The sequence below is a fragment of the Leuciscus leuciscus genome, assembly GCF_965113295.1.
Source record: "Leuciscus leuciscus genome assembly, chromosome: 22".
NCBI classification, from domain to species: Eukaryota; Metazoa; Chordata; class Actinopteri; order Cypriniformes; family Leuciscidae; genus Leuciscus; species Leuciscus leuciscus.
Window position 1 is genome coordinate 12,871,189 of NC_138746.1, and position 23,733 is coordinate 12,894,921.

Sequence of the window (23,733 nt, forward strand, 5' to 3'; positions counted from 1 at the left end):
CTCTCTTCTGCTGAACACAAAAGAGTATACTTTGAAGAATGAAGAATGTTGGTAACCAGTTTATGGACCTCATTGACTTCCATAGTATTTTCTTTCCAACTATGGAAGTCAGTGTTTGGTCATAGCTAAGTTGTTTGGTTTCCCATATTCTTCAAAATATCATCTTTAGTGTGGACAAAATCTGCAGTCATTACCCAATCTGGAGCATTTTTTAAGTCTATTTTTTACAACCTTTAACCTAGAATTACATCAATGTGTTATTACTACATTATTATTATTAGTGGACTTTATGCTTGTTTAATTGTTATTGAATGTTTATATATAAAGTTTATAAAATGTAATAATAAAAAAAATCATGGATGATCCTTGACCTGGATCTTTTTCTGAGACTATAAATAATTAAGAATATCTATTTTCTTTTTTAAAAAAGTTTTTTTTTTTTTGTGACATTACTATAAATTAACCCTATTAAAGTAAATCTGTAACATATGCACTGATATTTTTAAACTGACCCTTACACAAGGCTGTTGCAGTTAGGTGTACAGTGACGAAATCACTCCATGTTTCAGCTTTAGTCATTCATTGGTCAAGTAGGTTTCCTAAAATAACATCAGACTGCATTACCCTGCTAAAAATAGAAGAGAGCAAATACAAATTATTGGTTTTTCAACAACAGGTTCAATAGACTGACCTCTAGAACTCTAGGTCATGTACAGCTTTACTTTTTTGGGGTCATGGGAACCTGAATTTCTCTCTTTTTCTGCATTTTTAAAATAACATTCTGTGAGCAAAGACATTTTTTACTGTGGATAGGCAACGGAGAGCTATTAAAAATATCAATATAATTTTATTGTAACATCTAAAAGTGTAGGACAGTCCTCTTTTTGACACTTGATTATACATTACTGTGAAAATTGCAACTCTTTTTAGTAAAATAGATGTCAAACCGCTCCATAAATGGAGATACAACCTTTACATCCAGTTCAGAACATCAGCAATACAGCCACATTGTTCTCTTGATCTTCTAAAAGTAGGCTACAGAAAAGTCCATGTTACACAGTGTTAGTGTTCACTTTTTCTTTCTTTTTCCTTTATTTGTTGAAACTAAGTCATCTCCATGTTGGCTCTGCTCTCTGACCCATTCTTTTTGCAGCTGCTCTAACAGCTCTTTTGTCAGTAGTCCATCCCGCAACAACCTGGAGCTCAGTGAAGAATCCGACGGCCTGAGCTCTTTTCTTTGATTATGGGCTTTTAGCACTCGTCCCCTCCTCTGTGGCAGTGTGTCTGAATCAGGAAGTCTTATAGAGGCTGTGGTTTCTGCAGAGTGACTCTCTGTGGCACGGATAAGCCGCGTGATGTTACGCACGCCAACCTGGATGATTCCGTCCAGTTCCTGTTGGATCTCACGGATGAGGTTAGCATCTGGGAACATGTCCATGAAGCGATAGCTGCAAGAGGGAATCAGGGGAAAAGGGACACTTATTTATTGCTTTCTGATTTAATGCTAGAATTCTAAATAAATATTTACAGACGTTTAGGTTCATCTTTACAGAAAAAAGATATATACCTGAGCCAAAGGTAAAGATCTAGCACATCATGGACAGCCTCCAGGTGAACCAGGTCCTTGATGTTTTTGGGAGGGGCCAGGGGCCAATTCATATTTCGACACACCCAGTCGAACGTCAGAGGCTCATCTCTGCTGAACTGTCTGGCAAACTACAGGGGACAGATTTTTACAGCATTTATTAGACATTTATATACTATTAAAATTTTCCAGAGTTGCTATTGTTACTAAAACTACAACTATAAATAATTTACAGTAATTGAAAAAGTGAAATAATTAAAATATAAATATTAGATGAAAAACTTATTAGATGGCAACTAAATGTTTATGTTGAAGTACTAAAACTGAAATAAAAATGAGAACTACAGAAATATACAAAAAAGGGAAACACTTTACAATAAGGCTCCATTTATTAAATGTTAGTTAACGAACTAACAGTGAAAAATACTTTTACTGCATTTATTAATCTTATTTGATGTTAATTTCAACATTTACTAATAGATTATTAAAATAAAAAGTTGTATGAGTTAATATTTAAACAGTCTAAACTAATGGAACCTTATTGTAAAGTGTTACCAAAAAAACACACAAAAAAAACAATAAAAAAACCCTGAAAATATAAAAATAAACCCCAATTCAAAATATTAATAAATATTACAATAGTACATAATACCTAAAAAATTACTATTAATATTGTTAATTACTAAAACTTTAACACAAATTTGTACTTGGAAATGTTAAAATATTATTAGTATAAATAGAAATGAAACATTTCTATATATTGTTATTTTCATATAAGCTACTGCTATAACTAATATAGAACTAGTATAATCTCTAGAATCTCACTGCAAAATGTTACCACCTTTTTAGATCATCAAATTTTTTTTTAATACACTTTAACAAAGTATGCCATTAAAATAAAATAATATATAATAAAAGACTAAATACTTTCAGTTAAACAGAATTGCTGTTTCTACTGTGGCACAGCAGCCATGTTAGTGGACAGGCTGTCCTCACCATTTTTCAATTTAATATCCATGAATTTTCAGGTTGTTTGTAATTTTTTATTCTATAAAATGTTATAATAGAAATTACCATTTAAGATTTTATTCATTTTCATGCTGTTTGTAAGTCAGAAAAAAAAAAAAAAATCACCATTCCCCAAAGTTTTCTGGAAACTTTGCAGTGATAATGTAAGCACAATTTTCACACGCCATTTCCGCTGTATTATAAATAATTTCTAATCAAACCAAATCGACGAATGGCTACGTTTTATATGAATCCTAGGTAATCCGTTTTCCACTGTGAGTTATTCAGGTGGTTCGCTCACCTTGAGAAAGGATGTACAAACGAAGGGCTGCTTCTTGTTGATGGGGGCTGTGCAGAACACGTAGCGGGAGCGCAGATTCAGTGGGATATGCTGAATCATATCCGCCAAGAATTTGAAGTCATCGATGTTACAGACAAAGTAAAGTCCATCCACTTGTGCGAGACTCACAAATATATCCTGTACAGAGGAGCAGAATGGAAACTGAGTGTTTTAAATGGTGATCACAACCAGTCAGTAAAATTATAATGTAAAAATTTTAAATATTTAGACCTACAATGAGGTTTGAGAGAGTTGCATGGGGAAGATGGTAGGCAAACATCTCTATCTGCTCCGCTGTGGGGTGTAATCCTGCCATCTAAAGAGGAGAAATTAACAAATGATAAAACCTTTTTCCAACAACATAAATTGTTTACTTTTATAATAGATAAAACTAGCCTTACCGCAATAGGGTCAACAGGCTTCCCCAAGATCTCCTTTAAAACAAGCAAGTCGTCCCTTTGCATAGTAGTGACCTCACCCTCTTTAAACACAGAGCTGAAGCGTCCCGCTCGACCAGCGATCTGCAGCGCCTGTGACGTGGAAATAGTGTCTAGCTCCTTCTCCCCCTTTTCATTCACACTGGGTTTTACCAGAGAGTTAAAGATGATTCTCCTAATACTCCTAAAGGAAGTACAATATCATTATTAGTCCTTAGAGTCAAAAAGTTTGAGAACCACTGATTCAATTTTCAGGGTCTATAAGAAAGTGGGAGAGAATCATGAAAAACTAAAATACAAAACATGTTTACTAATATTATATATATATATATTAGTGCTGTCAAAGTTAGCGCGTTAATAACGCGTTAACGCAAAATCATATTAACGGCACTAATTTTTTTAACGCGCGATTAACGCAGCGCGTATTTTCTGTTTGACCCGTGGCCCAACCCCTAGTTGGAGAAATGGAGATACACAGTGTTGCCAACTTAGCGACATTGCAGACCCCTTTAGCGATTTTTTCCCTTCAAAAAAGCGCCCAAACTTCTTTTTTCTGAGAATCTACCGGTACTTTTCTCTCTCTCTCTCTCTCTCTCTCTCTCTCTCTCTCTCTCTCTCTCTCTCTCTCTCTCTCTCTCTCTCTCTCTCTCTCTCTCTCTCTCTCTCTCTCTCTCTCTCTCTCTCTCTCTCTCTCTCTCTCTCTCTCTCTCTCTCTCTCTCTCTCTCTCTCTCTCTCTCTCTCTCTCTGCAGATTAACATCTTGGAAGGGAGAGCTGGTTATGTCTTAATGGGTCACGTTTCAGTCACTATTTCATATTCATTCCGTTGTTTGACAACAGAAACAGTAAAATATACCAATGAAAACAGTTTTATTGAGAATTTAGCTTCATCAAAATGGGCACAGAGAGAGACAAACTAATGTAATAATAAATAATAAATGCACATTTAGCATTTTCAGAAGAGCTGCCCTGTCATGCAAAAATCTAAACATGTTTGTGTTAGTAAATTGCTCAGTGCAAAGAAAGAGAAGTAATGGGAACCTGGTATTTCTTTGTTCTTTCTACATGTGTCTAATAGACATGAACAAGTTCTTTGAAAAACATCTCCATGTTCAATAATAAACATACATTTGCATAAAGCATCCATATTTATTCATGCCCATGTTGATTAGAGTATTACAAACTTGAAAAGTATTAATTTAAGGTACATTTAGAACAAATAAAAAATGTGCGATTAAATGCGAGTTAACTCATGACAATCATGCGATTAATCGCGATTAAATTTTAATCGATTGACAGCCCTAATATATATATATATATATATATATATATATATATATATATATATATATATATATATATATATATATATATAAATTCAAAATATAATTAATGATCACCTTAAATCTTTATAGTTTGATTAAGTGTCAAAATGTAAGATAAGGTTACTGGAAGGAAGTTACTCACAAGTTCAAACCCATTCCAATTGCATCCGTGGCAACAAGGATTTTGCAAGGGTCGTCTGGATCATTAAACTTTTTTGCTTGAGCCAACTTGGTGCCTGTTGACCAATCAAAATATTAGTTTAGTTTCCAGATCAAATAAAACCAATTATTGAGAAATTATTGTGATAGGAAAGCAATATGATATTAACTATCCCCGCTATTGACTAATTTACTGTTATTACCATAGTAAGTACATGTAGTAGCATGTAACTACGTTGACTTAAAAATAAAGTGTTACCAAACGTTCTTGTTGTTGTTGCTGCACAGGATCGGTTCTTTCTTTTGAATGTTCAGATATTCATACAGCAAAATATTCTGGGGGCCATGAAAGTTTTGTGAAAAATGATCAAAAATGCTGGCAGCGGCTGGCGACTTTTTTTTTTTTTTTTTTTGACGCTGGCGGGGAACAGTTAATACAGACAGTTCAAGAAAATAAGACCAGATTATAAATTTACCATGTGGAACTTACCAGGGGGCAAGCTGCCATAAATGACGGCACACTCCAGGCCTCGCACTTCTATCTGTCGGCTGATTGAGTAGATGTCATTTTTGCTGAAGCACACGATGCAGTCACCAGGCTTTAGGTTATCTAATGATTCCACTGCATGATTTGAGATTGAAAAGGGTGTCAGCCTCTTATAATTACGCACCTTAAAGACAAAAGAGCATATTATGTCAAACCACACTAATGAGCTCAATATCTCACAACATTGAAATATTTCTTCAAATCAACAATTTCATCCAGGCAAAATAAATATCACCTTGCATTTACTAAGCAGTCAGTATCTAACTAACATAACTAAGCAGTCAGTAGTTTTTCCAACAATTCTGTATCTCTCAGACTCACTTCAACCTCTTCACCAGTGGTGAACATGAGTTCAGTGACAAAGTCAACTGCTGCAGATTCTCCACACACATGGATCTCCTCAGCACACAAACCTATTCAGAAAGAGAAATGCGTCTTTAACATACCTCATTCAACATGTTTATAATATGAAACTACAGATTTGACCATGCAGATGAAAATTTGTATAGTATGAAAATAGTCGGTGAGTTTAATATTTGTAAAGTAGCAGGCATTTAAATATTATTAATAACTTGACACTAAAGATTAATATGAGTGGGCACAATCCAACTGAGAAAATAAATTGATAAATAGGCTACAGTGGGGTTAGAAAAAAAATCGAAAAACAAGACCACTGAAGAAAATGCTTCTAATTTGCATTATTTACTCATTTAATACATTCATTTTCATTACAAATTATATCCTCAATTTAGTGATTTGGGTGAAAAGAACCTCATTTCATTTTGATGAATTTCAGAATTTCTTAGTCAATGTCACGAATTTGCGTAAATTTAATTAGTGACCTAGAATATGATACATTTCTTATTTATTTTGACATGACCAAGTTTAAAAAAAATAATCCAAAACTTGTTTTTCCATGTTTAAGTAAATGCCCAATGATTAATATGCTCCCAGACTTTTGAAACCCCACTATATGTGTAAATAAAAAGTGTTTCTGCTGAAAAGTCAAAGTCAACCCACCAAGAAGAGCTCTGGTCCAAGCCCACCCTCTGGAGGGATCTTTGATCATTTGAATCTCATCAATGACTGCCACTTCATCTAAACAAAATATTCAAACAATAATAATAATGGTTTCATTTATACAGTACTTTACAGTACAGTAGCTTTACAGTCAATGTATGATCAATGAACAGTCAAGTTACACAAAAAACGATGTATATTTATTTTTAATATTTATTTATATTTCTTTGAATTTTAAAGGATATTGTATATTTGTTTGTATATTAAATTGCTTAAAGAGGCTACACATAAGAATTTTCATGTATTAGTCACTTTTTTATAGGCAACGTGTGAACAGTTTGTAAAAAAAAATATTTTTTAAAAGAGACCTTCCCCGACTTTCTAGGTTGTTTATTTTTGCTGGGAAAATCAAAAGGATGTGACATTTGTGTGCGCTCCCGAGAGCCTCTCTTCCTATGTCACATGAAACGAATGCTTACAATCAGGATAAATCGCCAAAAGAGCCATTCTGTGATTTCAATGTGTCATGCAAAGAAAAGGGATTAGTTCAAACTATAGTCTCACATTGCCAGATTTATATAGTCTATAGTCTCAGATTTAATTTATAATCAAACGATCGGAACTGTCTAATTTTGTCAACATGATGGTGGTGAATTGCAGAGCTGGTGCAAACACATCCACATAGCTATGATCAGATGCTTCTTAACTGCTGTTTTCTCACCGCTGTCATTTTTGTTGCGAGTTTATTAACATTTTTTATCTAAACGCTGCTCTCAGCGGTGTGGGCTGCGTCTGGATGTTCGTACAGTATATCGCTGCAAAGGTATTTCACAGTTCTTTGCTTAGAAGTAAAAAGAACTTTGCTGTGAGTATATCGGGGCCTTGAATCCTGTTCAGTCTCTTATACGTTACGTCTGCACGAGTGCGAGCACAAGCAAAAGTTGCTGGCTGCAATTCACTTAACGGCCACTGGTGTCACTAATAACAAGGGTTTCTGAATTCTACATACAGCCTCTTTAAGATTACCATCAAGACTCAAGTTATTCTCACATTCAAACGAGCATGTTCTCCATACTCACATGGAGTTGTGACACTGCACATCTCTATCGTAGAGGCAATGTGGCCAGTCGGTCTTCCTTGTGGATCAACAAATTTTCTCTCTTCTCCTGTCACCAGATCACACGGCACTCCCTAATGGAAAACCACACATAAGCGGCTCTAACATCCACGACTAATGCAATTACATTAAAAAGTCTAAAGAATGAAACTCACTGCATCATTACTCTTCTCATAGATTTCATGGGCCAGTAGCTTTAGAGGTCCACAGTAAACTCCAGACTTGGCTGCTAGGTATCTCTGGATGGCATGATAGGTCTTACCACTGTTGGTGGGTCCTGCGTGAAAAATGATCTTTCTTTGAATAGCTCTGGCCTCTGGATACCTGGAACACACATTTTTGTTCAAAAGATTGATAAACATACTAACAACTGTAATGACTGTTTCATGGTATGGTGTCAGAAAACTTTAGTAAGTGCAGATGAGAAGGTTTACACCAGTGGTTCTCAACCTCTCCTGCAGGGACCCCCTGACAGGCCATGTTTCTGTTTTAACCCTGAAATGGCACACCTGATTCAATTAATGAGTAGTTATTAGAGTAGGAAGAGTAGGAATTAGTCAATTAATCAATTAGTCAACTACTCATTAAGCCTTTAATTAATTGAATCAGGTGTGCCATTTCAGGGTTAAAACAGAAACATGGCCTGTCAGGGGGTCCCTGCAGGAGAGGTTGAGAACCACTGGTTTACACTATTGGTAAAATCAGAGAATGAAACTCTCAGTACCAGTTTGCTGGGACCCGTAAGTCACTGATCTTGCGTAAATCGTCCATACAGTCCAACATGGGAAAAATCTGTTTGGCATGTCTCATAAAGTAAGGGAAAATATCATCTATGTGCCCTGGAATGAGGAAAAGGAAGATTAATAGATGGCTTTTATTACACTGTAAAAAATGACCGCAATTTAAACAGTAAAAGAAAAACTATACGGTAAACACCTGTTCAGTCAGTTCAGTTAACAGTCAGTTTGCTTTCTAAATACAGTAAAAAACATTAATAAATCTAACAAGACATTATGTAATTTTACAGTAAAATACTGTCAACTTTCTTATGCACATCTTTTTTATGCAACACCGTATGTTGTTAAAGGGATAGTTCACCCAAAAATGAAAATTAGCCCATGAGGACCTCTGGAGACACGTGGAGCGCTTTAATAATGAATAGATGCGCTTTGATGGACTTCCAAAGACATACAGCCATTCACTTCCATTATGAAGCTTGGAAGAGCCAGGACATTTTTTTAATAAAACTCTGATTGTATTCGTCTGAAAGAAGAATGTCATATACATCTAGGATGGCTTCATGGGCTTATTTTCATTTTTGGGTGAACTAACCCTTTAAATTAATGTTTGTTGAATATTTTAGTTTCATGTGTGCTACCATGATGATGCTTTGTATTTGTATGACACTGTGTCCACCTTCTATTAATACTTCCCTCAGTTAGTAGAAAAGCCACTTATGATGAACTTTGATTGATTTTTGGTGGTTGTTAGTGTATTATAAGGGCACAAAACTGATTTTAGTACTTAAGTTGGTTGGTATATTCACATTATCAGTGAACAAAGCTTACAATTATTTTTATTTTTTCTACAGTGTGTGGATATTGTCAGTTAAATGTCTGAAATAAATACTCACCAGCTCCACAGCAGATGTCACTAAGAATGATGTGCAAGTCAGCATTTAGTGCGTTCATTTCCAGCACATATTTCCTAAAGCTGACAAACGCTTGATGGAAGAGACGAGCTGTTGAAGAACAAATAAACAATAATGCTTTGATGAGACAATGATGCAACAAACCAAAATGCTTTGTAACAACTGCGACATGTATATAGTTTTTAGATGGGCACAATGTATTGTGTATGCATCATGCCCATGATGTAATGCATCATGGTTGACCAATGTTAATTATGTAAGATCAGGTAATAATGATCATGGGTCCATGATTCTCACCATCAAGTCCTTGGTCAGCTGCCAGTTTTTGCATCTCTTTCCTTTTGTAGAATCTATTCAGTACTTTGAGGATTTCACCTGTTAAAACCAGTAGATAAAAATATCAGATGTATTTCTGTTGCAATAGTTCACCAAATGTATAAAAATCTATAAAAACACCAGAACAGAATGGCTTCTCGCCAGATCCTTAACCTGTTAATGCGATTATACAATATTCTAATAACATAACATACTTTTGTCCAGCGGTTGCGTCAACTCAGCGCCGATTGCTGCATCCCAGACTTCATCACTTTTGACGGTGAGCGGTATAAACAGTGATGTGTCCAGGGGTCTCGATGAGTTGTCTGAAGATGAATGTCTCTTGGATAATTTTTCAGACGTCCTTCTTGTTGGATGCAGTGAAGTGTTGTTTGCTACTGCAACAGTGGAGAAGCTTGTGCTAGCACATACCCGGTATCGGATGTGGCAACGCGACAACAAGTAAATACAGCGATTTACAGACATTTTCAGCTTCCGTTAATCACGTGCAGCTGGACGAACAGAGTAGTAAAAAATAGCAGTAGGACAATTCATATTATAAACTTAATGTTAAACATAAGTTCATTTCAGCTACAGCAACTGTCCCAGAACCTATTATGACAAGGAGGTCAAGTTCCTCTCAGTGACAACGTGTAGAAGGACCCACAATAATTTGTGGTGCCCGAAGTAATGCCTGTTTTTTATTTCAATATTTATTCAAGTATTAAAATGAAGATTGGATACATTTAAAGGAAATGGATAGTATGTGTATAGTAGACTACAATATGATGAGAATACGTTCGCTATAAAATGTGCAATCTTGAAGGATAATCATTTTTTGGATTGTGGGTGTGACAGGCATGTGGTACAAACAGTTGTAATGACTGGTGACTTTCGCAGCGCAACCGAAACTGGCTCGTTTTATATAGCTCAATCACAGCAGCAATGAAATAACTGAGATGACAACATGGAAACAAAAACTGAGCACTTGCGTCCGTTAGTTTGTTATGTGATGATGACGTGAAGGATCGTTTTGGTGCAAACTGATTCAGGAATGAATCATTCAGATCCCTTTGTAAACTTGTTCAAACTTACTTGTGCAAGGTTAACGATACACAATACCATTATGTTCCAGTTTCTTTTCACAGCAGAGCATAACCGGAAAAAATTGATTAAGCATAACAATGTCCATGACATTGTAATGGATTGACGTAAAACGCACAATCGTACGACTGTGTGCAATTTCCCCGCCAAATCCGTCCCGAGAGCTTTAAAAAAAATCACCATATATATATAGAGGGTTTATCAAAGGGTATTTCTGCAAAGACCAGGTTTGGAATATGGATGGATTTTTTTTAGCACTCATTAATAACATTGTTATTTTATAATAAAAAATAAATGTAGCTGTAAGTATAAACTGGCATTTTTATTTGACATAATGGCAGATAAACAAACTATGGCGGGATATGTACAATCTTCATGATGTACAAATTACTCGGTTGCTGTAGCACAACTATTTCATTAGTTCTCCAAACACTCATCATTATTTCTTTACCATTGGGGCACTTAACAGTTTTGTACAGACATTTTCATTTGTAACGTAGTGTTTTAAAATCAAAGCAGTAGGGAAAAAAGAATAAATGTAATGTTTAGAGTGAAATAAAAAAAGTCCAAATAAACACATTTACTCCACAAACCACATAAAATAAGAACGAGTACATTTGCGACAGTGAAATATTGTTAACATCCTTTTGTTAGAAAGCCTTAAAGCAGGATGACATGCAAATTATACAACAAAACAATCCCATCATTTCTCTAAGGTGTCTAACAAATTAGACGATATGAAATGTAAGTTTTTAGGAGAGATGATATTTAGCAGTGTAGAGCGATGCTGATGAATCATCTCAGAAAGCTTATTAGGAAGTTCAAGTGGCCCTCTTTTACTACAGTGTGTTCAAAACGGGGCTAACAAGTTGAATACATGTGCCCAATATAATTACACATATTGCCATAGTTTTATAAAGCTTCTAGTCCAAAGCCTCTTTAAATATTTTATATATAGACATATACTTTTTTTAATTTCAAGGAATATTTAAGAAACAAACAAAAAAGAGAAGATGCTAAATAAGTTAAATAGAAATGTTAAGTGGATTGCAAATACAGTGTGGCCTGGGTGCCATTCCATTTCTTGACCTTTTTTAAAAATTACCCAATAGCCTTTATTAACTTTTACTATGAACTCCAATTCACCAGCTAGCATGCATGATGAAGCTCTTTAAAATGTGTTTCTGCTCTATTATTTGGAACATAGAGGATAACAGTGAGTGCACTTTTAAAAACATTTCTTCATCTAGGGATGCGTGCAACCTTGAAGATGTGCTATATGACTTAAATGACCGTTTCCAGTGCTTTCTAAAAAGTGTCCTTGTGTAATAACAGATTGCTTGCTGTGGACAACAGGGAGGGCAGAGCCAATTCAGGCACAGTTTATCACCATAAGCTGTGAGGGGTGACCATGTGAACAGCGATCTGCATGTATGTTCAGTGGAATTTGTTCTCCTCTCCTGCGACTGGTCACTGAGAGGCACGTGTGTCCCTGGCTGGTTGCTCTCCAAACCCCGCTCACATTTCCGGCTGCTCAGCAGAGAGACTCGGCCGGTGCTCAGGTGACTCGTAGCGCTGATGGAAGTTCCGTTTCCGCATTTTCTCTGGTGCCTTCCTCCACAAAACTATTTCCTACAAAAAAAAAAAAAGGACAAATTATCAATTCATACTGCTTATTTACTTTATTATTATATCTTGCATGACAAATGAGACACTGAAAGTAAAAAAATTATATAACAAGCATTGTCACTTGGGACATTCAAAAGGAACATCATTATTTATAACTGTACATTTCATTACAACTGCATTTTCATACACACTGTACCTGCTGTTTGAAGTATCTCCTATCTTCTTCATCTACAAGCACCAAGTTCAAAAAGTACCTCACAGAGAACTTCTTGTTTACATCTCTCATTGTGGGTGTAAGGTCATAACCAGCCAGGAAAAGGCGAATGGGAATGGATTCACCTGGAAATATATTGTCAGTCCAGTAACTAAAGTCAGTTTAGGAATATTGAAACTGGCAATATCATACCATGTTCAATGCGACCAGCATCACAATATTAACTACTCTAAATGCTTATAGCACATCAAATGAAGTGTGAGCAGGCTTTCTCAGAAACACTTTGGGCTTAAGCAGTTGACCAATCACAACACAATCAGAGCACATTGTGCTTTTCAGAAGGAGGGGCTTTATAGTGTGAAGTTTCTATACAAATCAATTATAAATCAAAGTAAACTGTAGCACTGAGATACTATTAGAGCTGCACAATTCAGAGAGCAGTTCTGAATGGACAACAACAAAATAACATGTAATTTACTAGAGGTTCTGACTAATGTTATTTGCTGCAGTCTATTTAAAATTCACTCAGATTCATTAGACATTATCTAAAAACAATTTTTAATGAATGATTCACTGCATTGTTAAACAAATTTGTTCTGCTTGTGTTTCATGATTGAGGCCCATTTTTTATGTTCTACCTGACATTAGTACACTTTGTCTTCAGAAGAAGTAAAAAACTTTTTAAAAGACTAATCTACACTCATATCAAATATAATATCTAACAAATATATACAGAAAATATGTGGAGTAGCTGCTCACCCTTGACTGGTGCTCCATCCATAATCTCATATTTGGCCACAGTCTCGGTCTCAGTAGTTGTGCTAGGCCCTAGAGAGGCATGTCACATGATGCACTTCATAATAAATAAATAAAATGCAAATCAAGCTGGACTACAGTAAAACGTTCTTTAAAGATGAATAACTTTGGTTTTTGTGACTTCCAAATTATATCCTTTCAAAACAGTATAAAATAGAGTATAAAATCGAACATATAAGGAGATCTTACCAATTCCCGTCATTTCTTTCTTGATCAACTGAAGCTCCATGTGTTGGATTTTAATTCGTACAAGTAAGAAGTAGATTTTACCCACAATTACGTCTTTGAGGTGATACCTGAAGACAAGAAGACTTCTGTTAGCTCAAAATTAGTTAGATTGACAAACATGTTTAAGCCACTGAATCCATACATACTTAGAATTACTCAGCAGCTCAGAAACTAGGATTGAATCAGTGGCAAAGTTAAGTGCGCTTACTTGGACTTATTGTATTCAAACTCTATATGCAGGCAGTCTTCAATGCCCACTTCCATTTTGATAGAGTTGTTGACGTCAGGGTAGGTGGCCAGCTGATGGACAATGAGGTCATACTCCTTTACCAAATCAGACAGCCTCCTTACAATTGTAACTTTAAGGAAATACCTGCATAGACATGAAAAGCACATGAAATGAAAGTTGAAATTAATTGTGAAAAGAATAACGTCTCTTAAGCACCAGTCATATGACAAGTATTGGCATTTTTAACATCTCAGTGTTTGGCTTTGTCTCGATGCTGCAAAAAATAACAACAACAACAACAACTCCACAAAGCGTTTACTAACCTCAGTCGCACATTCGCTCCGACATAGGACTCGTATGGCTTTTCCACCTGCATGAACTCAAAGTCATAGCTGCGGTTCTGTGTCAACTCCCCCGGCAGAGCGAGCTCCTTCACAAGGTTTACAAACTCATGAGTGTTGCTTTTATCACTGAAGAGCTCTGCATGAGGGGAAAAAAATTACACGCTCTTATGTAGTGGATGGACAATTTTTTTTCTTTTTTACATTGCAAACAGCAATCTTGTGTTTGTTGAGACCATCAGAATCACTAATAATACTTAAAAATTAAGAAATAAAGTAACTAGGGCACTATAACAGATCCCCTCCCTTACAGAAAATGTGTAGAGCAGTCTAGCTTTCCATGTGACAACCACATGCTCTCCTAAGCTCTCAGCATACTAGTACAGCAATACTGAAGCCAGTTTACTCATGAATGCCTTGAGAAAGAGAAAAGCTGAATGAATTAACTTACCGATTTGTCCAACAAACTCAATGCGGATTCCCAGATGTTCAAGCCTTTTGCTTGTTTGTTTCACATTGATATTTACCTTGGGGTGGCAGACGACAACATGCGTCAATTGTCTTTCAAAACCAGAGACTTGAAGAAATGACTCACACGGGTCACTCACCTTTCCTGAAACTGATTCTCCATCATAAAACATATAATGCTTCTCCAATTTCCCCTCCTCCGTCTTCAGCTCTGCAGTTTTCCTGCTTTCAGCATCGTTCAGAATGACATCGATTTCACACACAGGACCAAAAAGACCTCCAAGGAAACTCTGAAAGTATTACATAATCTCGTTTAATTTTTTTTTTTTCAATTCACCGTTATCCAGGTAGTTTCAGATATTTATACAAATAAAAAAGATGATGGGGACTCAATTTACAATTCTTGTTTTTTTTAATGTAATATTGCATTTTAATTTCATGTCAATGTTAGTACATTTCACATACTTTGTTTAATGTTATAAAAATAAAATGCTAGAACTGAATTCCAAAATCAAGGTTGTAAACTGTCTTTTGACATGTCTCAATTTTTGCAGTTAAATTTTTTTTTTTTTTAATTAATGAATTTGTATGAAAAAAAAATGTATGAAGGAAGAAACCTGCTTATCAGCAATAGTATGATAAGAAACAGTCAAATGATCATCCCTCACATGAACAATTTGACATAACTGGTGGTGCTACTACTTTATCAATTGGGCGAAGACGACATCATACTTTGATCTTTTAGCATTACACCTAAAGCGATATTCCAAGTTAATATGTTTTCCACGGAGAAATCCATCACATCAATTCAAAATTCCAAAATGTTTGTCGGTTAAAACATCACTCCCAATGCAAGGAAATGCTGACGCAGTGCGAAACATTTAACTATCATGTGCATTGCATTGCTCAATATCCATTCGGAGTCAGGAAGGACTGCAGAAACTTTTAACAACGAGTGTAAAATTGAGACCTTACAAACAGCTTAATTTTAGTGGAAACCCAGAAAAAACTCGGTATCTAGTTTGAATTCAACCTTCAGCTTTACAGCTGTTTTTAAAGGTCCTGTAGGATTTGCGTTGATTACGCAAGCCCAACACGTACAGATTCTCCATGAGAACCAATTTGTAAGGCCACAATAATCCATTTGTTGTGTTTTATCAGTGTTTAATCGCTGACTGATAACGACCAGCCTCCCCACCCTTATCCTTCACGACTTCCATGGCCTACTTAAGGCTGGATAAACTGCAAACATGTTTGCCGGGATTGGGGGCTTTTATTCCAGAGGGAATGAGGCAAGTGTTCCGTGAGTTCAAGAATATCACCCATTAAATGCAGTCTGATTGAACGCTCACCATTTCAGCTCCGTAGCTTTAGCTTGAACACAGTTCTCCTCAGTACAACTTCCGCTGGATCCCTGTTCCTCTGAGCTGAAGGGACTGGGACTGACAGGAACACAAAGCGAATGAGCGCTGAAACATTAAGAGAACGCGACTATCGAATTTCAAAATAAAAGTTTTAACAATAATTTTTTTTTTTTTTTAACTAAATTTTATTTACATTTTTTTTAAACTAAATCTCATTGTTATGTTGGTAAGATTTTAAACTTAGATTTTACGATTTTAAATACAAAGTTCAGTATTTTTCCTATGGGCCTATTATGATTATTATTATTATTATTACATTTAAGATACGTTGTACATTTAGTTTAGAAATGTATTTTTAGAATATTAAAAAGCTAGAATTGCTTTTAAAATCCCCAAAATCAGGGTTATAAACTATCTTTTGACATGGTAAACTTTATATAAAATGGAGCAAAACAAACAAACAAACAAACAAACAAACAAACAAACAAACAAACAAACCAACACAAAAACGGGTTTATTTAAGTGTATGGTGGGATTTTTTTGAACTACAATTAATTGCAATTTCTGCTGACCAAAACAATTATTTGACAATTTTGTATGCCACATTTTGCATTTGTGCCATTTCATGAATTGTTCAATTTTTCTTATTATTATTTGACAATTTTTAACTGAATAGACCATTCAGTTTAAATAGGAAGCCTTGTGGTAATGCCTCATCACAAAAGTTTAAGGTATGTTTGTTGATCACAGGGGGAAAACTGTCTACAGAAATGAATCTACTCAGAGAAACCTATTTTCTCAGACTATGTTGCAACGTAATATTTGAAAACATGATTTTCTTTCTTCTATTTAAGTTATGTTATACTGTTAAGATGGAATATAGCCTATAAGAATCCAGAATTTAATTAAAATCCAAAAATTGAAAATTAATTTTGGAGAAATGTTCACCCTAACGGAGTGAGTTTTTGACTTTTCCACGAAGCTGAAGTCTGGTGTTACACAATGGATGAAACGTTGCTGATATCAGGCCATCTATTAAAATTCAGTGATGGCAGAGGTGAATGAACAAAAGGCCAGCACTAACACTAAGGTGCAGAGCTCTTTGCCTGAAACTGGAAAAACTGTGGATATATTGATCTCTTCTTGTGAGACTGGCTACCACTTTTTACTACAAGTTTGCTAAAGCCACGTTATGTTCTTTTAAAAGTCAAGCCTTGACTCAAATTAAAAATCTCACATACACATTCTCAATAAGATTTGTTGCTAAAACTATGGGTGTAAATGCTTTTTTACAAGAAAAAACAAAACGTAGGCCTACCCATTTTAGCGTCATTAATGCTTTTGAAAAACTGTTTAGTGTTGAACCTGGAGAAAAATATTTCAGTGTGCTGAACTGTGGAGATGTAACAGGAACAAATGTGGGTGTAAAGTTTCTGAAGGGAGTGTGTGTGTCATCTTAACCGCACTTTTGAATTTGCACATTTGCACCTTTTGCATTGTCTCATCTTTCTCTTTGTCTCGATCTTTTCAATGTTGCTCTAAATACAGTATTAACTGTATGTCTGTGCATTTGACACTGAGAAACAGGTCATGAGAAGTGAGTCCGGAAACATACAAGATATAGTCAGCCAAAGTGTGATAATAGACTTCTGGTAAAACAGGAAGCCTAAATGGCTGACCTCATCTCACATCTAGAGCTTTTGTTGAATACAGTTCATTACTCCTTTTGCTGGTTTGAAGAGTTCAAAATAAGACACAGATGCTTCATATAGTTAAGTTGTTTTTTGTATAATTTTTTATTTAAGTTGTTTTTTGAAATTCTAAATATTATACAATAATGGTAAAAAAAAAAGACATTTAAATGTTTACAAAATGTACTCCTTGCTATCCAAACACTTTATTTAAATGGTCTCTGTTGCATTTAATAATATTTCCATTCCAAATTAATTCAAATTATTGTTTTAATAGTTAAGGTAGATCATGGGTCACACTATGGACATTAAGAGTAAATAAAACAATACGTTTCAAAAATTAAGAGCAAATAAAATAGATCCTTACAATGCAAACATGGATATAATTAACTTTTGCAGAGCATGGCACAGTTTAGGAATATATTAATTACATCTGTGACCAAAAAAGCAGCATCCCGTATGTTTCACATTGTACATAAGAAATCAGAAAAAGCACATGAGATGTTATGCAGCGCTTTACGCAATAATGTCGTCCTCTTTCAAATCCTGTGAAGAAAGCCAATCTATTTTATGAGGGGAGACATAATCAGCGTAATCAATGTCTCCACTGGACTCCATCCAAGTCGATGCTTCCACTTCATTCTTGTTGACTTCCTGCTCCGGACCGTCTCTCATCCACTGCTGATCCATGTTGAGAAAAGGGGCCAAGGTGTCTGAGTTACCTGAACCCTCTCCTGACTGCTCCTCACTGTCAGGAGTGGCTTCCTCTACTGGGACTCTGTTGAATACAAAAGCACAAAGTCATTCAAAAGCGCTCCAACATCCTCTCAGCCCTTCCTGTCATTTTGTTGAGAAATTAAGGGGCCAGATCATTAAAGATTTTATTTTATTTTTTACATTTTCAGCTTTCAGTGTATAATGCTGCCGTTTGAGCATGAAAAAGGTCTCCAAAGTTCCAAAGCACAATGTCTACTCCAAAGAGTTACTCTCTATATCAGTAAGCCCTGTTTCTGAACTCCCTGAATGCTTCGCTTGTAGTCTTAAAGGTGCAGTATGTAACTTTTTCACTCTACTAAAGCATACAAATACCATAATATGTTTGCAGATACTTAGGAAACATGCAGAGTTCACATTCTCGTTTCTCTGAAAAACACTTCTACAGCCAGTATTTACTTTGAAATGTGCGTTCTCTGTTGGAATGTCTGTTTTTGTTTTGGTCTGTGTGATCTCGCCCACTGCCAATTCACCCAATAGTATTTCAACACCCCGGGATGCCCGTTGGCAGGAAACACAGTGTATTGCAGCCAGCAAACAAACTGGGTCAGAGATGGCAGATTCTATACCCAACCTAAAAAGCCTCGGTATCCATCTAAAAATCTCTATGAACGAGAGCATATTAAAATCTGGTTAAATCAGCTCATCATCTTAAGTCTCCTCGGCTTTCATTGTCAATTGCGCTCGTTCCTATTGCGTGTCCTCAAACTGTAAACCCGAATGAGCTTCGAGTCAGGAGGAGGGGCGAGCAAACAACGATCTCCGATATTTTGAATTTGGACTGCAGTACCTATTTCAACCACTAGCGGTTACGTTTTCTTCCAGGAACATCTTTCACAAATAATTTTCCTCATTTAAATAATTCCCAAGAAATATGCAAAGGGGGGAATGGGGAAGAGGGCTGGTTGAGTTGCCTCAGGAGTATGTTGAAAGCTGCGGTTACAGTAAAGGGTGTGACATTTCTGAAACACACTAGAAGCAGCACAATCAGAGCACATTGCGCTTTTCAGAAGGAGGGGCTTTATAGGGACCAGAACTAAACAAAGCGTTACCGGCAGACTGGAGAGAGAGGTGCTGCAACAATGTCAAATATGTGAAAAATGATGTGTTTTTGAACATTCTAGCATATACAACAATTCTACTAGACCCAAAAAACTAAATCAAGACTTTGTAAAAGGGCAGGGCATAGTAGCCTCTTTAATCATCCCGCTGACCTCCACACTAGACTTAGTCAACATAAAACAGAAGTTGCAATAGAATTGCCTTATTGTGACATATATTCAAGTGACATGGCTTTTCGAACCGGACAGTGACTTAATTTTGTCCATCGGGAATTGTTTGGATTGTTGTGGTTTGCTATTGCTGTGATCTCATGTGATTGACAGGTTGTCCCGTCCTCACGCCACTAAACACGTCATCAGAGAAGAGAAGAGATGGTGTTGCAAGAGGGAGGGGAAGTTATTTTGGTTAAAGATTATGAGAGCATATGAATGTTTTAGAAATCATAATGTGCTCTTAAATAATTTATTATAAATACTCCTTAAATATTAAAAAAAGAAAAAAAGAATTGCCCATTTTTATTTCATGGTCACTTTCAAAACGTCTCAAAATGTCTTTTTTGTCATCTTTTTATAAGTGAAAGGAAGACATTTTGTTTCTAAGTATGTGTCAGGAAGATATCGTGAACTATAACAATTCAACCAAACAGTGAGTGACTGAGTGACCGGAACATTATTTTACTTTTTCAGCATTCTAGTTATCTCGTTGATCTGTAAGATATCATGTTTTCAGGGTGAAGATTGTGAAAAATTCTAAAGAAAATACAGCTGCCGTGACTGTCAAGATTGATGTGTGGAAGGAAGTGATTCAGCATGAGAAATGCTTAGTAGAAAAAGATACAATCTACAAATTTGATGTAAGTAATTAAATAAAAAACATTGATGTTACATTGTTTTCAATAAGACCATATGTGACCCTGGACCACAAAACCAGTCATAAGTCGCACAGGTATATTTGTGGCAATAGCCAACAATACATTGTATGGGTCAAAATTATCGATTTTTATTTTATGCCAAAAATCATTAGGATATTAGGTAAAGATCATGTTCAATGAAGATATTTAGTAAATTTCCTACTGTTAATATCCAAATTTATATTTGTGAGTGGATGCAGCAACATCGAGGACTTCATTTGGACAACTTTAAAGGGGATTTTTTGCAGCCTCAGATTCCAGATTATCAAATAGTTGTATCTCGGCCAAATATTGTCCTATTCCTAACAAACCATTCATCAATGGAAAGCTTATTTATTCAGCGTTCGGTTGATATATAAATATCAATGTCAAAAAAATTGACCCTTGTCACATATTCTTATATTGTGTAATTAGCAAAATTTAGCTAGTGCCTTTTACAGTTATATAACACACAACAATTGTAGTTCTAGCATAATGAACACTAAAAAGTGTATTTGACAGTGACAAACCCTTACAGAAAATATCTCATCCTTATGAATATATATGTTGCAGTGAAAAGAAACAGTCTACTACTTTCAGCAGAAATAATCAGCACTGCCAGGAAAATGATAACAGAGATTTGAATCATGTGGTGAAACGTCGCATTCAAAATGTCAAAACATATAGCAACTCTGGAAATGCCCCTGACGTTGAACAACATCAGCATATTTTGGTGAAAATGTTTCCATGAAACCAAATTCAGTAAAACTTATTGCATTTCTTTCATTTCTTAACCCCATTTTCTATGACATCATATCTGAGGAAGCAGTCAGTACATCCTGTAGGTCGAAAAATGTCTCTCATTACACTTTCTCTAAAAACTTAAGCTTCCACTGCTATTGAAATTATTGATGGATGATTAAGCTGTAACACGACTCCACTGAATATTGGTTGTGAAAATGCTATACATAATTTTTCCAAGAAAATATCAGGGATTCAGGTATGACAAGAGGGATAAGATTTTCTGCAAACTAAATCTAATCAAATGTCTACAGTTTGCAGTAGTGAAATGCATCATGTTACAATACATTTCCTAAACTCTTTAGTTTTCATTAATCTAGACATAAATAAACATGTCAAAGTAAGTGAACAGAAGTAAATAAACAGGCAACTTACATGTGTTTTGCGGCAGAAGGTGGAAGTCGGGTGCTTAGCCCTGATAGGGGCACCCTAGGGCCCATCTGTGTGACACAGTTTGCGTTCTTATCATCCGGGTTGCATTTCACCCACATATACCTGCCTTTGGCTGGGGCTCCTGAGTTTAGGGATAATACAGAATGACAGATGAGGGACTTGTCAGACATTCACACTATCCTCAAACAAACTCCTCTGGCATGATATTGTAATAATGAACTGACCAGTGTTTTATGTCTTTTGTCATTAATTTGTGAGCAAATTTTTTATTTTTTATTAAATAGGTTTTTAAGTAGCCTGTTTTATTTTTATGTAGCCTATTATCTTATGTAGCTTACCTATTTTATTATTATTATGTATTTGTTTTTATTGTGCATGATAAATAAATCCCGCCGAAGAATAGCCTATTGCACAATATGGCACAATTTCACTGTATCCAACTATTTCCTACTCTTTATAGTGAATCAAAACCAAAATGCGTGTTACAATGCAGACAATTTTCCGAACGAATGATTCTAATGTGCCGGTTCTTTTTGGTGAATCAAAACCAAGCTGCGCGTTACAATGTAACCAGTTCTCCGAACGGATCATTCTAAAGAGCCGGTTCTTTTTGGTAAATCAAAACCAATCTGCGCGTTACAATTTAACCAGTTCTCCGAACGGATAATTCTAAAGAGCCGGTTCTTTTTAGTGAATCAAAACCATACATCGCGACCATCGGCAACGGGCTGCCGAGTTCATTATAAGCAACAAGATTGTTTTTCCAAACATTTCTAACTAACAACTACTAAAAGATGAATTGATAGAACCGTTAAATAAACCAGAATCGTTAACGCGATTCAGAATCGAACAGTAGCCTAAGCAAATTCATTATTAGTATAGGACTATATAAAATATTTTATAATTAGGCTACTATTTAATGGTAGTATGGGCAAAGTCAGTAGTCAGTTCATTAGCGTGAAAACTCTACGCTAGTCTAGTGAATTAATTAAATTTAATTAAATTAAACAACGACACATGTAAAAGCCTAACGTTATAGCCTACGCATAAATAGCGGTTAAATACCCTTAATTGTGTAAGAGATGGATGTATTGATATTTTCAGTATAACGATGGATGATTTGACAGTCAACAATCGTAGATGACAAGTAAAAAAAAGATATATATATTTTATTTTTCATAACAATATCTTGCGAACTTTTCAAGAAGATACGCAGTTTTTGTAACCCAGAAACACCTTCCGTGACGAGTTTACTATCATCTAGGCTACTTCCAAACCTGATCTTAGAATGCTTAAATAATAAACTTACCTTGTCCACTCTCCCCAAAAAGGCATATTATTGCCAGTGCCAAAGTTATTCTGTAGTAAAATCTCATCTTATTGTTCCTGCAAAGCAGAAGATGTGAAAGAAAATGTCTTCAAATGAACTTCTGACAAAAACTTCTCCTAGTTCAATAGCTATGTAAAAGACCCTGCCCCTGTGTGCGTCATTGTTTCCTGAAATCAGCCCACAACAGCTCGCTTTGGCAAGGTTTCTCAATCTGAACTATTACTAATATACAAACCGAATTCAACCGTCGTTTTAAATATACACAACAGGAATGCCAAAACAAGTCAGATTAAAACTAAACAAAAAATGTGAAAACGTAAGTTCCAATGATGGAACAACAATAAACTCTGTTTTTGATTTACAGCCAAAAAAAAAAAAAAAAAAAAAAAAAACTATTTTAGAACTTGGTTTGTGTCCATCTAACATATTAGATCTAGGCTATTGGAAAACTTAACTAAAACTAGAACTTAACTAAAAGTGAGTGACTAAAATAGGCTAGTATAGACAATTACAATTCATTTTTAAAAAGTTTTATAACTGAAGTGATGTCAGGGCATGTTCCTTTAACAATTGCTAAACATACCTTTGTTTTCAGCAAAAGTGGGACATCAGCTGAAGTAGGAAAAAATCACTTAAATAAAACTGCTGTCAGACTTACTATCAGTTTCACTGTCAGTTTCTATAATTCAATATTTTTAAATTTTTTGTTGTTGCAACATGCCATGGGACGTTGAGCAATATTAACTTCCAGAATATGATTAACAAGGTTAAAATCTGCAGAATCGCCCATAAATTGATAGCTTATTCACAACTAAGACCTAACTTTTCTGGGAATGGGTTGGTGAAGTCATTTCCAATAGATTAATTAAAATAACATGAATGTTAAATTATACAATA

At 35.4% G+C, this 23,733-nt stretch overlaps 3 protein-coding genes and 1 long non-coding RNA gene across 4 annotated transcripts; 1 reads left to right on the plus strand and 3 right to left on the minus strand.

The window, feature by feature from the left end:
* Window positions 1-827: 827 nt before the first annotated feature.
* supv3l1 (SUV3-like helicase) lies at window positions 828-10,161 on the minus strand. Its single transcript, XM_082153538.1, has 15 exons — window positions 9,719-10,161; window positions 9,486-9,563; window positions 9,171-9,278; window positions 8,262-8,376; window positions 7,693-7,861; window positions 7,500-7,611; window positions 6,421-6,498; window positions 5,722-5,813; window positions 5,344-5,524; window positions 4,837-4,930; window positions 3,335-3,554; window positions 3,169-3,249; window positions 2,895-3,071; window positions 1,568-1,716; window positions 828-1,448 (listed from the first exon to the last, which is right to left on the minus strand). Exons 1-15 carry the CDS (start codon window positions 9,987-9,989, stop codon window positions 1,070-1,072), a joined length of 2,304 nt encoding a protein of 767 aa, XP_082009664.1. The 5' UTR covers window positions 9,990-10,161; the 3' UTR covers window positions 828-1,069.
* Window positions 4,123-4,651, plus strand: LOC309486304. Its single transcript, XR_014201462.1, has 2 exons — window positions 4,123-4,361; window positions 4,398-4,651. It is a non-coding gene; the product is annotated as an uncharacterized lncRNA (long non-coding RNA).
* A 747-nt stretch (window positions 10,162-10,908) lies between the features above and the next one.
* On the minus strand, window positions 10,909-16,022 carry vps26a (VPS26, retromer complex component A). Its single transcript, XM_082153540.1, has 9 exons — window positions 15,885-16,022; window positions 14,673-14,822; window positions 14,516-14,591; window positions 14,047-14,203; window positions 13,703-13,867; window positions 13,456-13,562; window positions 13,210-13,278; window positions 12,433-12,575; window positions 10,909-12,239 (listed from the first exon to the last, which is right to left on the minus strand). Exons 1-9 carry the CDS (start codon window positions 15,885-15,887, stop codon window positions 12,126-12,128), a joined length of 984 nt encoding a protein of 327 aa, XP_082009666.1. The 5' UTR covers window positions 15,888-16,022; the 3' UTR covers window positions 10,909-12,125.
* Window positions 16,023-17,668: 1,646 nt separating this feature from the next.
* srgn (serglycin) lies at window positions 17,669-22,975 on the minus strand. Its single transcript, XM_082154034.1, has 3 exons — window positions 22,816-22,975; window positions 21,489-21,627; window positions 17,669-18,365 (listed from the first exon to the last, which is right to left on the minus strand). Exons 1-3 carry the CDS (start codon window positions 22,880-22,882, stop codon window positions 18,104-18,106), a joined length of 468 nt encoding a protein of 155 aa, XP_082010160.1. The 5' UTR covers window positions 22,883-22,975; the 3' UTR covers window positions 17,669-18,103.
* Between the last annotated feature and the right edge of the window lie 758 nt (window positions 22,976-23,733).

Excerpts from the sequence above, each read along its gene's own strand:
- supv3l1 (XM_082153538.1), bottom strand. The coding sequence starts at position 9,989 with ATGTCTGTAAATCGCTGTATTTACTTGTTGTCGCGTTGCCACATCCGA. Across the intron at positions 9,564-9,718 it reads GACGCAACCGCTGGACAAAA|GTGAAATCCTCAAAGTACTG; the intron begins GTATGTTATGTT and ends TGGTTTTAACAG. Across the intron at positions 3,250-3,334 it reads AGCCTGTTGACCCTATTGCG|ATGGCAGGATTACACCCCAC; the intron begins GTAAGGCTAGTT and ends TCTCCTCTTTAG.
- vps26a (XM_082153540.1), bottom strand. Across the intron at positions 14,592-14,672 it reads GAGAATCAGTTTCAGGAAAG|GTAAATATCAATGTGAAACA; the intron begins GTGAGTGACCCG and ends TGCCACCCCAAG. Across the intron at positions 12,240-12,432 it reads GGAGATACTTCAAACAGCAG|GAAATAGTTTTGTGGAGGAA; the intron begins GTACAGTGTGTA and ends TTTTTTTTGTAG.
- srgn (XM_082154034.1), bottom strand. The coding sequence starts at position 22,882 with ATGAGATTTTACTACAGAATAACTTTGGCACTGGCAATAATATGCCTT. Across the intron at positions 21,628-22,815 it reads TTTTGGGGAGAGTGGACAAG|GAGCCCCAGCCAAAGGCAGG; the intron begins GTAAGTTTATTA and ends CCCTAAACTCAG. Across the intron at positions 18,366-21,488 it reads CCTTCTGCCGCAAAACACAT|AGTCCCAGTAGAGGAAGCCA; the intron begins GTAAGTTGCCTG and ends TGTATTCAACAG.